Source organism: Coregonus clupeaformis, chromosome 7 (genome assembly GCF_020615455.1).
Source record: "Coregonus clupeaformis isolate EN_2021a chromosome 7, ASM2061545v1, whole genome shotgun sequence".
Taxonomy (NCBI): Eukaryota; Metazoa; Chordata; class Actinopteri; order Salmoniformes; family Salmonidae; genus Coregonus; species Coregonus clupeaformis.
In genome coordinates, this window is record NC_059198.1 from 17,146,844 (window position 1) to 17,160,568 (window position 13,725).

Below are 13,725 nucleotides of genomic sequence, written 5' to 3' on the forward strand. Positions count from 1 at the left end.
ATCTGGCCCTCTGATAAGACCCTTATCTGTTGAATTGAGTGGTTCTTTTATTATCCGGGCTGTTGAGCTTGGGCATTTGATGAAGTAGTATTGTATTGCCACAGCAGGCTATTGCACTATACATCCAATGCAGACAGTCACTGAGCCTTTCTGCCATTCTACAGCGCTGTCATGGACACTGCATCCCATCATGGTGCTGTGCACTATACCAGATTCTCATATTTTAACCAATGGTAAAGGCTTGTCCCCTAGTGATATACAGTATAGCCCACTGTACTGTCCCACTGCTCCTCCCTGTCCTGTCCCTGGTATTGTCTGTGTGTCTGTCTTCTCTGTGTGATCCCCCTGGCAGACAGACAGAGCTCCATCTGATTGTAATTGCCTCTAATTTTTAACTGGTCTGGAATCAGTATCAGTGTATAGTCCTCACTAGACCTGTGAGACACCATGATATCTGCGTCTGTCCTAAACGACCTACTCAGAGATAGCCGATAGGTAATCACAATGATCTGATCTGTTCTACTTGGACAACAACAATGTTTGAATGTTTAATTAGATAGTGTGAACTGGGCAGACTATCACACTCAGACATTAGATTATTTGGAGCACAAGCCATGGTAAATGCTTTGTAAACTCCCAGCAAATATTTTAAATCTTAAATGTTGGAGAATTGCTTAGGGAACTCGATTGGTAGGCCATTCAATTGACGTTTCTATAAAATGTTGTTTAGTCTGTCTAATGTCTAATTTAGCTCAGTCTAATAACACTTTAGTCTACTATTATACAAATGTGATGCTTTCTGTGTAGATACTTAAAATTCTACATTTACTCCAGCCTAGGGAATTCAGAGAACCCTCCCGAAGGTTTAAACCAGATCCAGATTCAAAAGGATTTCTGTTGCTTTGAAGATAAGGAGTGTAGCTCTGCAATAAACAGTAATTGTTTAGTTGCTTTCCTGTGGTGTGATTTATTTAAAGTACTATGCTGTAAGGTTTCAGGCTTGTTTCTACTAGGTGTATATGGAGGTTTATTATTGCCAACAAGATGCCAATCCTGAGACTCCCACCTCCACCACCCGCACCCCGTCCCCCCCATTCACACATGACCCCACCTAGAAAAACACTCATGATGGCCTTCGAATGTGACCTTTGCACAGTATACAGAAATATCATAATAATACATTTAACTACATAAGTAGTAACCATGGGATTAGGACATTTTTCATTTAACAAATAAACATTTATGCACTGTAGAATTCCCCTAACATTGCAATTGTGAAAGTCTAAACCAAACATGTTCACATCTATGCCACCTTTGGCAATTCCTATTACAATACACCCAAGCTATTTACAATACACACCCTAGATAATACAGATAAAATAATACAAATAAATTCAAACCAATATTGTTTAGTTCATATGAACCCAAGCAAAGTTGATTTCTATTGAAAATCACTGCATCATCAGTATGAGTATAGAAAGAGCATGGCAGTGGGAACTACTGAGCTGCTGGTCTCCTGCACGCATGTGCACACAAACATATGCTTCCCTAGATAAAGACTTTCATGTACCAGAAATACAATGTCAGCGTAGAATACCAAGTTATTTATGGAGAGCACACGTTTAAACAAAAAAATAGGAGCGGGATTGTATATACAGTATGAATATAAGGGACTTTTCTGATTTGATTTCTCCGGGACGCCAAAGGGGCAGTAGTGTCCATTTTTTATTCAATAGCTTTACATCTGCTGGAAAGAATAATTATAGATTATAAATAAATATGCTTTGTTTAACTAAATGTATCTGCTAAAAATAAATTCATTTGGAATGATTAAGAAATTGATGATGATTAACTATTTGGATGTTGTTTTGCATGTGCACATACTACCAATTGCATCAAATAATCCCTTTTGTCAGATGCATGTTTTATGAACTGGAGGTGCACTCTTATAGTGGAATTCCAGGAATGTGATGTGGAATACCTCATCCTAGTATTGTCGGAAAGGGTAATCATTTAGATAACAATCAGGAAGTGTTTTTGGAGCATTACATCAATACATTATCATCATGGCATTTTCTAAATACCCTTTACATTTCAGTCAGCTTTAGATCATAACAGCAGTAGAACTACAAGTGTGTGTGCCTCAGATTGTGTTCCAAACAGGGGAGGGGAGGGGGGGGGTTTAAAATCGTTTGAATGTCCAGACCAGGATACAGCTGCCTATGACTAATTTCAAACTCCCCCTTCTCCAGCCCATTTTACATTTAACACAGGCATCTGTTTCCTGTTTTCATTCTTTGAGTGATCTTATTTTTCTTATTTCCCCCTCACCTGTTGGGGTCTATGTTCCTTCCATCATGTTGGACATTGGTGTTTCTCAGCTAGGGGACCTAAAGCACCGCCAGCGGACGTGATCATTACAGCACTTTCATCGGAGTCTGCCGTGGCGTCACTAATCAAAGTCAATATATTAGTCAAAAGTGTCCGCTATCCCAAGGCTATCCCTGATCAGTGCACGACCATACCATGTATGCAACCTAATCAAAATGAACTCCTCCATCCACTATAAGAATTGATCATAAAGCATGGTGCATTACTTACAGACCTGCACCATAGAAATACATTGTAGGATTTGGGGTGAAACACCCCTAAGATCAATGACAGAACAATGACATTAATTGATGAACATTTAATACAGCATACACAGTAGATCAGTTGTGTTGAAAAAGCTGAATCTATTGTCAAGTTGTGCTTAGAGACATTTCTTTTAAATCACCCATCATTTATGTACATAAACAGAGCATTTTAATCATTTATGAATTGTAATATTGGAGCAGTTTATCATCAGTCGGTTTCAGTATCTTCTTCTCGGCCATGTTGACTACCCAGCCTGGCGAGAGGCCAAAGAAGATCTGTCTGGGGTCTTTTATCATAGAGAGCATGTGGAACAATTCGTCTTTGGAAATGTCCGGTAAAACATAGCCATACTTCTTGGCCAAGGCTATCCGTGCTTTTTGAATCTTCTCTGGGTCTGCCAGGTAACCCCGGTTGGCAGCATCTGTGTAATACGGGACCATGTCCTCCCCAGGCAACATTCTCTTTGGAATGGGCTGTCCACTTATGAAGAATGGGACAGGCTTACAGAGGACCGCTAACAGACAGAGTGAAGCACAGGGTTACAAACACTCCAAAATGTATACAATTTAAGAGGTGTCATAGCAAGATCATTAAGTTTTGGCCTAATGTGTCACTACTACTCACCAAGACTTCTGGGGTCATAGAAACCTGTAGTGACCATCCCTCCGTTTCTCTCAACGGCAGCAATGGCCTCCTCAGATGCCATCTGAACTTCAATGTTGACTTTCGCTGCGAAGATACCAGCACCCTGATAACACACACAATTGGATGCAACATTAGAGAAAATACACTTTCAATACAGAACAAACCAGCAGGATGAGGAAAACAGTCCTTGGGTATCCCGAGTGACGCAGTGGTCTAAGGCACTGCAGATGCAGTGCTAGCTGTGCCACTAGAGATCCTGGTTCGAATCTAGGCTCTGTCGTAGCCGGCTGCGACCGGGAGACCCATGGGGCGGCGCACAATTGGTCCAGGGTAGGGGAGGGAATGGCTGGCAGGGATGTGGTCCTCTGTAGCTCAGCTGGTAGAGCACGGCGCTTGTAACGCCAAGGTAGTGGGTTCGATCCCCGGGACCACCCATACACAAAAATGTATGCACGCATGACTGTAAGTCGCTTTGGATAAAAGCGTCTGCTAAATGGCATATTATTATATTATTATTATTATGTAGCTCAGTTGGTAGAACATGGAGTTTGCAACGCCAGGGTTGTGGGTTCGATTCCCATGGGGGGCCAGTATGAAAAATATAAAAATAATGTATGCACTCACTAACTGTAAGTCGCTCTGGATAAGAGCGTCTGCTAAATGACTTAAATGTATAATGATCGCTACAATCTTAATTAGCTAAATACTGCCACCTACTGGCAAGATATAGGTGCACTAAATAACTACAAATTCTCCTTGCTTTACATACACATAAGCACTCAACTGCCTTTGTGGGATCGTGCTTCATCCCCAATGTTAAAGCTTCTGTAACAATGAATTTCCCCCAAATCAAGCGGAGACATCGGCTTGCTATGACAGCTTATGCGTGAACGTAGCCAAGAAAACCATCTTACCTCGCCAACAAGCTGAACACCATAGTCCCGCTTCTGGGGCTGGATGGTCACTCCCCTGCCGTTGACCAGCTGCGTCAGGTCAATGGGCTGAGTGGGGTCGACCCGGCCCAGGTCAATCAGATACTGCAGCCTGTTCAGGGTCAGGGGCTGGTACTGAGCCCGCCGACTGGGAAGATGAGCACAAATTCGTGAGCATAATCTCCTGTATCTAAACAAACGGTTATGAGTAATTTATAGAACATGTGTTTTAGCAGGAATGCAATAACAGGTCCAGTATGATCAAATTATTATACTAGCTATGTATGTACAGAGATGCAGTATGAAAAGTTACAAGGCCTTTTTTGCTTCTTGATGATAGAACATGGCGTGTTCAACTATGGACTTGGGGCAACAATGTACTTACCTGTGTCCCTCATTATAGCCGTATTTGGGGATGGCTAGATAGAAGGGAGTCTGACCCCCCTCGAACCCCAGGCGAGGTCGGTTGCCTCGCTGCCTCTCCCCTTTGTGACCCCGGCCACTTCTGTTTCCTCCATGTTGGCCCCTGCCTCGCTTCTTCTCCTGCAAAATATAGAAGAGAGAAAAAACAGCAGCGTTAGAATAGCAGTACATAATCTTCACAATTAACGTTTAATAATATATTCAATATGCAACACTTTACATAGTAATCAATAGCTAATTGTTTGTCATTGACACAATGAATTCATGCATTGAATGTATGTTTGAGACGGCTAGACGATACAAAAACTGTGACTAGAAATTATAACGTTAGCTAGCTATGCCATTTTTTGAGTGTTCGACATAGCAGACATTGATGATCACTGACCAATTGTGGTAAAATTAGATGTTGTGCTTACATTCTAGGAGTAAACAAGACATTTAGCTATAACTAGCTACTATCTGTACAAGCAAGCCATCTTTGGCTGGCTAAATTACAGTAGCTAGCTAGCTGATGGCTATTACTACTAGCCATTCTAGTTAGCTTGCTAGCTATTCAGCAACTGATGGGCTGCTAAACGCATACTTACAGCCTTCTTGGTCCCCGGTTCAGGTCGCAAGTTTGCTAATGAAATACGAGGCAAATTCTGCAAAATATCTAATGCCTTCCCACCAGGTTTTCTCGTAAAAGACATCGTCCTCACCACATGCCAGCGTTACCCAAGGACAAAATCGGCTACCATGGATATGGCTCACGTGACACACCATCTGGCATTTGCCGGAAGCGGAAGTGCCATAGTTTCACAGATTTTTAGACCATCTGGATTTTCTACGAATTGCACAATTGAATGGATTAGTACATTGTCCTATCCATTGAGTTTACTAGTTAATGAATTTATACTGCGCTCTCTCTCCGCCAAACTGATGCCCGCGAGTACGTAAACGTACTGTTCCCTCAACTAGCGCTTATAATAGCAAGGGCGATACAAATTTAAGGTTTTCGTTCCATCCAAGGATACATTGTCAATTCTCTTGGTGAATACCAGCTGCCAGTACGTTGTATGTGCGGTAATAATATGTCAGTGCCCTTGCCTGCTATTGTACCTGCCGCTCGGAAAGCCACTGCAGCGGTGAGTTAGTTGGATTTTTGACAACGAGGTTTGAATGCATCATGCATAGTTTGTTGTTGCGGACAATAACTTGCCCTCACATTAAAACTATAGTCTCAATTACGTCTGTATTCCCAGTAAAGGACCAGTAGTGGGAAGCTAGAATCGGGTGTTTTAGTGTAGGGCTGTAACAAAAGCCTGCACAGTAGCTCTCCAGGTGGAGGGTTGGCCACCCCTGACCTAGATCTACCAACCATAGACATTGAAGTGTTGTCAATAAAGCTAACCACATTGTACATGTATGTATCTCTTTTGCAATGCAGGTGATATTTCTTCATGGCCTGGGTGACACTGGGTATGTGCAGCTCATTCATTTAATCCCTCATGTTACTCTTTCCACTCACCATTGACTTAAGGGTTTTCTGTCATATTATTCCCATTCATTGTAGTTTATAGCTCATAAAATGTAATTTGCTTTTGTTCAAAGCCATGGCTGGGCAGAGGCCTTTGCTGGGATCCGGACACCACATGTGAAATACATCTGTCCTCACGCGTGAGTACATCTGTGGACAAGTACAGCTTCTGTATTTGGATAATGTTGATGATAGTGATTATTGATGACATTGGGTTTAGTATACACATTTATTACTGACATTGAAACCTTTTTGTTATTTTGATTTTTCAGTCCGATCAAGCCTGTTACATTAAACATGGGCATGTCCATGCCCTCCTGGTAAGAAGTTAAGTTTCTTTCATTTTATAAAAAGAAGGCAATATCGAAGAACAGTACTATTTGGGTTAATCACTCCCCTCTATGTTTTAGGTTTGACATCATCGGATTGCAAACAGATGCAGAGGAAGACGAAGCTGGTATTAAACAGGCTTCTGAGAATAGTAAGTCTATGGTTTGTATGTAGCAGTACTATGACATACAGTATGGTGAAATTTAAAACTATATAAACTTGAGCTTGACTTGATTCTATTTGAGCTTGATTTGATTGACTGCTTCCTCTCCCCTCAGTTAAAGCACTGATCGATCAAGAAGTGAAGAATGGAATACCATCACACAGAATAGTTCTTGGTGGATTTTCTCAGGTAGACTAGCGTATGACAACAAAAAACTGTAAAACAACACTGAAATGTACATAAAATCAAATCAAATTTTATTGGCCACATGCGCCGAATACAATAGGTGCAGACATTACAGTGAAATGCTTACTTACAGCCCTTAACCAACAGTGCATTTATTTTTAATAAAAAAGTAAAATAAAACAACAACAAAAAAGTGTTGAGAAAAAAAGAGCAGAAGTAAAATAAAATAACAGTAGGGAGGCTATATATACAGGGGGGTACCGGTGCAGAGTCAATGTGCGGGGGCACTGGCTAGTTGAGGTAGTTGAAGTAATATGTACATGTGGGTAGAGTTAAAGTGACTATGCATAAATAATTAACAGAGTAGCAGCAGCGTAAAAAGATGGGGTGGGGGGTGGGGTGGGGGGGCAGTGCAAATAGTCCGGGTAGCCATGATTAGCTGTTCAGGAGTCATGGCTTGGGGGTAGAAGCTGTTGAGAAGTCTTTTGGACCTAGACTTGGCACTCCGGTACCGCTTGCCGTGCGGTAGCAGAGAGAACAGTCTATGACTAGGGTGGCTGGAGTCTTTGACAATTTTGAGGGCCTTCCTCTGACACCGCCTGGTATAGAGGTCCTGGATGACATAATTCAGTGGTAAGACAGCGATAAGTATTCATGTTTTTGTGTGCTTTGGTGAAAACAGGGTGGAGCGTTGTCTCTGTACACAGCTCTCACGACCCAACAGAAGCTGGGGGGAGTGGTTGCTCTCAGCTGCTGGCTCCCTCTACGGAACTCATTCCCCCAGGTAACACTGTATCCTGCATTAGAAGTGTTCTGTGGTGCACTTAGGTTTTACATATGATCCATTCAATTGTTTTGGAATGCAAACAGTCTATTAGCTTGTTACTTTACCAAATCACACAAATCAAGAAGTCCCAGACAGACCAAATAATTTAAGAGACATTGCAAATTATAGCTGATTTGAAATATAACCCTAATGTCGTCTTTTTTCAGGCATCGGCAAACTCTGCCAACAAGGAGATGCATGTCCTGCAGTGCCATGGTGAGGCAGACCCTCTGGTGCCCGTAATGTTTGGATGTCTCACTGTAGAGAAGCTAAAGACCCTCTGCAATCCATCCAACATCACCTTCAAGACGTATCCCAGAATGCCTCACAGTGCCTGCCCTGAGGTTAGTATGGCATGCACAGCGGTTGTGAGAAGAGACTAGTATGAAGATTGGCGCTTTTTGAAGACTTTGGACATGCACTATTGAATTTATATGAAATTACTTTATATTTTGTGCAGTAATACGTGTCTTTCTTGCGTCCTACAGGAAATTATGGATATCAAGAAGTTTATTGAAAAGCAGCTTCCTCCAATCTAACGGTTAGACCCACACACCCACTGCCATCAGAGCTCATTGAAGGTGACACCTGTGACGCTCCATAGACTGTCTGAACCACAGACCTCACTCAATAGAACCTGTTAACTCTGGCTGTCAGAGACAGAGTCAGAGACAGGCCCTAGGGCTAGAGACAAGCTGGGGTGAGGGACATCATAACTAAAACTATTGTATTTTCTGCAAGATGGAATCCTCAGTATTTGAATCGTTAATGTTGCCAGTAGTGTTGTCGGTGTAGCTGTTTGCTATTGAGATGCCATCTCTTCCAGGGAATACATGTGTTGGGAGTGTCTTAGATTGTATGGTTTGGCAATATGAATCTTAATATGTTGATTTGTAATAAATAACTTAATGAATGTATAAAACCCTGATATAATGCAATAGTAAAAGAAGACTATGGCATAAAAGTATTGTGCTTTAATAGATTTGTAAGAATTGAAAGCAATGTTCTGTCTATTCAATACACAAATACCATGTATGAATGGTCACATTCTATTTATTTCATACATATATTATATTCCTGTTTACGTTTTGAGTGTGAAAAAAATAAGACTGAATCAGCATCACAGTATTCAAATCCACAGGCAAGATCTATTTCCAGGTATCATCTCACACTGTACGTAAAAAGTTACTATTATTGTGATCAACTGTTGCACCATTTCTGTGATATTTTATTCAAACTATCTTGAAGGTGTGGTGGTAAATGCTCTAATGCCAAGGCACTTCCCCATGTCTTCTTAACAATAAGTGAAACCTACTTTTACTAAAAAAGAACTGAAAATGCTTTAAGGCTGACAATACACCTACACACAAATGCAGTGCTCACTGATACAACATGCTTTCCCCTCATAAAACTATAGAAAAGTGCAATGTCAAGCGCTAGGGAATATATAAAAATATAAATATATATATGCAATCTGAAACTGAATCTAGCATATGTTCTTGCTCGCTCAGAGTATTTTGGAAAGTCAATATTTAAGGTAATATAAACAGTAGTTACACCTTAATAAATACTGTTTTGTAAATACAGCCTATTGACCTGTTCATCAATCAACATTTGAACTGTAACAGAAAGCTGAACCTAAACCCCCCTTGGATAAGTGTCCTCTAAAAGCAAAGTGTAGAGTGATTGATAGAGAGTGAGAGTCTATGGCTCTGTGGCAGGTGGTGGTTCGGCCAGGTCCTGCAGTAGATCTGCATACGCTGTAGAGTTCATGTAGCGTGGGTATGAGTCTCTCTGCATCAGCGTGTAGATCTGCTGCTGGGCGTCTTCGAACGTGTGCGACGTTGGCTCCAGCATGTTCTTGTTAATCACGTCTCGAACACGCGAGTCCAAACTCACCTGGACAAGGAAGGAAATGACCATTTAAAGAGAAAATAATACTCTATAGAGAAAACATTATAGGCTTATAGCTTGAACTTATAGCACAATTAGAGTAAACCACCTCAGTCTTATAAATGGCAAGGGTGGTGTAAGCTCACCTCTTTAGGGGAGAGGATGGAGATGAAGTCCTCGTAGATCTGTCGTACTTTCTCCTCCACCACAGTTTTGTTGGTCTCCTTCTTGAGCTCCTCACAGGCCAACCAGAACATCATGTTCTCTTCACTGAACTCTGTCCTCAGGAACTGGCGGAAGCAGCCCCGCCCTGCAGGGCTCTTCATCAGCCTCTCAAATGACATGGTCCATGTCATCGCATCCTCCAGAATAGGCTTGGGGCTACAAAAGAGGGACCATGCTCTTTATTTCATATAATAGATATCGTTGAGACTGTTCAATGTCATTGTTTCAGCTCTAGATCCATAGAATTACATATGGAACTCAGAACATATAATTACTCAGAACATATAAAATTACATATGTAATTTAATAGGATCTCTTTCTCTAGAGACCCCATTTAAAGTCGACATTAAACAGTCTCTGTCATGACTTCCGCCGAGGCTGCCTCCCCTCCTTGTTCGGGCAGGCTTCGGTGTTCGTCGTCACCGGCTTACTAGCCACTGCCGCTCCATATATCATCATTCCATGTGTCTTGGCTTGTCAATTACACACACCTGGTTCTTATCCCCTCATTAGTCTGTGTATAAGTGTTCCCTCTGCCCCCTTGTCCTTGTGGGTGATTGTTTATTGTGAGAGTAGTGTAGCTCGGTGGAGCTGCCCGTACCTTGTATTGCCGGGGTAGATATTTCCCCTGTGCCTGTATATTGTTGGAGCTACCCGTACCTTGTATTGCCAGGGTAGATGGTTTCCCCATGGCCTGTTTTCTGTTGTCGCTATCCAGCGCAATTATGTACGACGGAATAAACTCTGTATTCGGTGATATACCCTCCTGCGCCTGACTCCTTCTATCACACTCATCACAGTCTCAACTATATTCTCTCTTCTTGTTTTTCTTATAGTATGTGGCTAACCCTATAGGAGATATACTTGTGTAGAGCTGATTATCATTATTATACAGTAGTTATTACAATATTCTAATCAATGATATGCATAATCTTACAACCATAGTCATCTGATTGACTGAAATCTTGAACTAGTGAAGTGTTATAGTTATATTATTTTGATGTTGATTGCTAGTGGTGACCAGAGTATTCCAGATGTTACCTGTCATCACAGTTTGCGATTTCCTCTGCTCTCCTCTCATAGGTGGTTTTTTTAAACCTCTCATCCTCCGCCCTAACAGTCAGACTGAAAAACAATGAAAAACAATATAAATAGAAAATGTATCAATGTACAATGTATGTGTCTCAGCTATTGTCAATTGGTGTGGTGGGTAGCAGATAGAGAGGCATGTTATTTGTTCCAAACTATGAAAAAAAAAGTGGTGGGAGGTGCACATCCTGCTTCGTGAGCTCTGCAAGGGGGCCTTGCGTAAACACTACGGTCATCCAGTCCTTGGAGATGTGTTGAAACACCTGGTGTAGCAGTCATCTGTAGCCTAATTAAAGCCATGTGAGAATCCACCACAACTGTGCTCCCCAGCCACACACTGTAGCGCTGCAACAATTAGCATTACTGAACTGAGGTTGATGTGGAGACAGACTATTCCCACTCAATGGGGACTGAATTAGCATGCTCTTATTCTGGACACAACAGGAAGAGGCATAACTTGCTTACGTAGACGTCAATAACTCCATAACATAAATGTCCCTGTGGGTTTTTTCCCACTGAGACTGTGTGTGTAACCGCAGATGCTCAGTTTTCATGCTCTGCTGTTTGTGTCCTGTGCAGAGTATATGGAGCGTAGGAGTGTGGAGTGTTGGTAGGAGCATGGTATGGAATCTCATTACGGTAGGCCCTGTTAAGTCCCAAATGGCACCCTATTCCCTATGTAGTACACTACTTTTGTCAAGAGCCCTATGCGCCCTGGTCAAAAGAAGTGCACTATATATGCAATAGGGTGCTGTTGGGTACACAACCCCTTACTATGGACAGTATAGTCACAGATAGAACAATGAGACAGATATTTAACTGGATGTATTAATATGAAGCATCCGCTTGGCGTTTCCGCTCACTACCAAATATGGCAGTGGGAGAAGATGAAAGGAGATGGACTTTGGCCTACATTCTGCAAATTTTCTCATCTATGAAGCATTTGATCTCAATACAGTTTTCCGTTCCCAAAACTGGAATCTGTTATGAACAGAGTGGATTACGTTTAGTAGATTTTAGCCTTTGCCAAAGTTTTAAAAAATTGCGTTGTTTAGGACTGCAAAGGCGAATTGAGTTATTGCACACGCGCATTTCACAAAGTAGGCGTTCTCTAACGGAAATATGCAGATGTTTCTTAGAACGGGCCAATAGGAAACCTCGCTAGCTCGTGCTTGGCTCGGCCCACCTCCTTGCTTGTTCTGCCCACTATGACTCATCTGTTCCCATTGGAAACGACAGGCTGTGGTCTATCTTGGTTTCTTTTTCAAATCTTTGGTATGGTGGTACCTACCAGGAGCAGCTGCAGCAACAACACCAGCAGAAGCAACAGGCGTTGGTGGGCGAGTTCCCCATCCCGTGCTGCGTTTGGAGAACACTGGCAGCAGCTTCCTGGTGCACCTGCATCTGTCTCTTGCGCATCTCCACCCGCTCTGACCCCATGGGCTGCAGACCAAGACACAACATCATGCTGAAGTTGTAGGATAGACACACCCACAATACAGGAGAACACACACCCTGACAAAACAATACAGCACACTGCATTCGTTTAGGGCTTAGGCTATACCACATGAACAATCAATTCGGTCCAGAACATGACGACATAGAAGGCCGGTATCAGTCATCCATCCCTAATGCTTGTCTCCATATCTTCTTGTGGATGACAGAGGGAGAAGATTGATGAGGGGGGAAAATACGAAATTTTAAAGACTGGTACAACATCATGAAACCATGGTACTGTACAATCATCTCAGATGAAAAATAGTACTAAGGGAATCACCATGGCATGTCGTCACATCAGCTCGAGTGCGCATGTCTTGCGGAATGCTCTGACCACTTCAACAGGACAGAATGATCCCAGCGCGAACTTTACACTGTCAAAGCTATAACTTATTATAATGTAGTACCATTTGGCTATGCAAAATACCGTCACTGACATTAATGCATAGACATATATAAGCTGTTAAACGCCTATTACCAAGCATTATAGCATAACATTTGCAGAATCAAACCATTGTACCGCGATCTGTGATGAGAAATGCACGATATGAGAAAGACAGAGGAGTGGTGGTAGTTATACAGACAAGGCGTTGCTGCCTCCATCCTAGCATCCTCAGATGCAACACAGATGGATCCTTGGGGGTTAGACTGCATTTTTAAAGCATGTATTAGGTTATAATAAAGACTAAGAATAAATTTAACGAAATACTGTATGCTAACATAGGCTATAGGCCTAATAAAATACTTAACGCATAAGTATTTTTCTTTAAAAATGGACAACATGGCATCTGATTATCTGATGCAAGTTAAGACTACAGCAATAAATAAATGACCATTCAACTGGGTAGCTACATCCAAAAGATATAACGAGATTGTCAAGAAAAACCATGCTGGCAATAATTCTCTAGTCCCCAATCATATGTAAAAACAATTGTAATTGTAGATTATGCAGACTGAATTCTCATTTGCCATCTGGATTGTTGGTGTTGAATCTAATTCACAGTTTAGCATTCAATTATATTTCAAAGAGGAAATTCCAATGTAACTGTACTCACTGTCACCATAAATGCCAGAATACAGGTGATTCTTGCCTCGATCACATCCGTCTGCGCTGGTCTGCAATGGACAAATAGCTTTGCTCCATGCGCATGCGTTTTGTTCGAGTGCAAAAATATGTTCTGTGGCTGAAGCGCTGAAGAAGGGCGACCCAGCTTTTGCTAGAGGCTTCGAGCAATGTTTGATAATGCTCTGATATTATCATCTGTAGCAGAGCCTACTTCACAGCAACTGAATGAAACCGATACATTATCCACCGACCATGAGTGATGGAGATTTTATTCTAAGTTCATCATCATGATAC

The 13,725-nt window shown here is 41.8% G+C and overlaps 3 protein-coding genes across 4 annotated transcripts; 1 reads left to right on the top strand and 2 right to left on the bottom strand.

Annotated features, from left to right (window-relative positions):
- Positions 1-2,674: 2,674 nt before the first annotated feature.
- LOC121569890 (39S ribosomal protein L15, mitochondrial-like) lies at positions 2,675-5,412 on the bottom strand. The gene is made up of 5 exons (XM_041881182.2): positions 5,225-5,412; positions 4,600-4,757; positions 4,197-4,362; positions 3,262-3,385; positions 2,675-3,151 (listed from the first exon to the last, which is right to left on the bottom strand). Exons 1-5 carry the CDS (start codon positions 5,327-5,329, stop codon positions 2,814-2,816), a joined length of 891 nt encoding a protein of 296 aa, XP_041737116.1. The 5' UTR covers positions 5,330-5,412; the 3' UTR covers positions 2,675-2,813.
- Positions 5,413-5,487: 75 nt separating this feature from the next.
- On the top strand, positions 5,488-8,625 carry lypla1 (lysophospholipase 1). 2 transcript variants are annotated; one of them, XM_041881183.2, is made up of 9 exons: positions 5,488-5,764; positions 6,067-6,098; positions 6,231-6,296; positions 6,429-6,476; positions 6,567-6,637; positions 6,765-6,838; positions 7,518-7,619; positions 7,829-8,005; positions 8,150-8,625. In XM_041881183.2, exons 1-9 carry the CDS (start codon positions 5,696-5,698, stop codon positions 8,198-8,200), a joined length of 690 nt encoding a protein of 229 aa, XP_041737117.1. In that variant the 5' UTR covers positions 5,488-5,695; the 3' UTR covers positions 8,201-8,625. The 2 variants fall into 2 exon arrangements, with proteins under 2 accessions (XP_041737117.1, XP_041737118.1); XM_041881184.2 differs by lacking the exon at positions 7,518-7,619.
- Positions 8,626-8,780: 155 nt separating this feature from the next.
- Positions 8,781-13,525, bottom strand: LOC121569892 (regulator of G-protein signaling 20-like). Its single transcript, XM_041881186.2, has 5 exons — positions 13,421-13,525; positions 12,160-12,311; positions 10,821-10,904; positions 9,701-9,935; positions 8,781-9,560 (listed from the first exon to the last, which is right to left on the bottom strand). The coding sequence occupies exons 1-5, from the start codon at positions 13,427-13,429 to the stop codon at positions 9,366-9,368; spliced, it is 675 nt and encodes a 224-aa protein (XP_041737120.1). The 5' UTR covers positions 13,430-13,525; the 3' UTR covers positions 8,781-9,365.
- Positions 13,526-13,725: the final 200 nt, after the last annotated feature.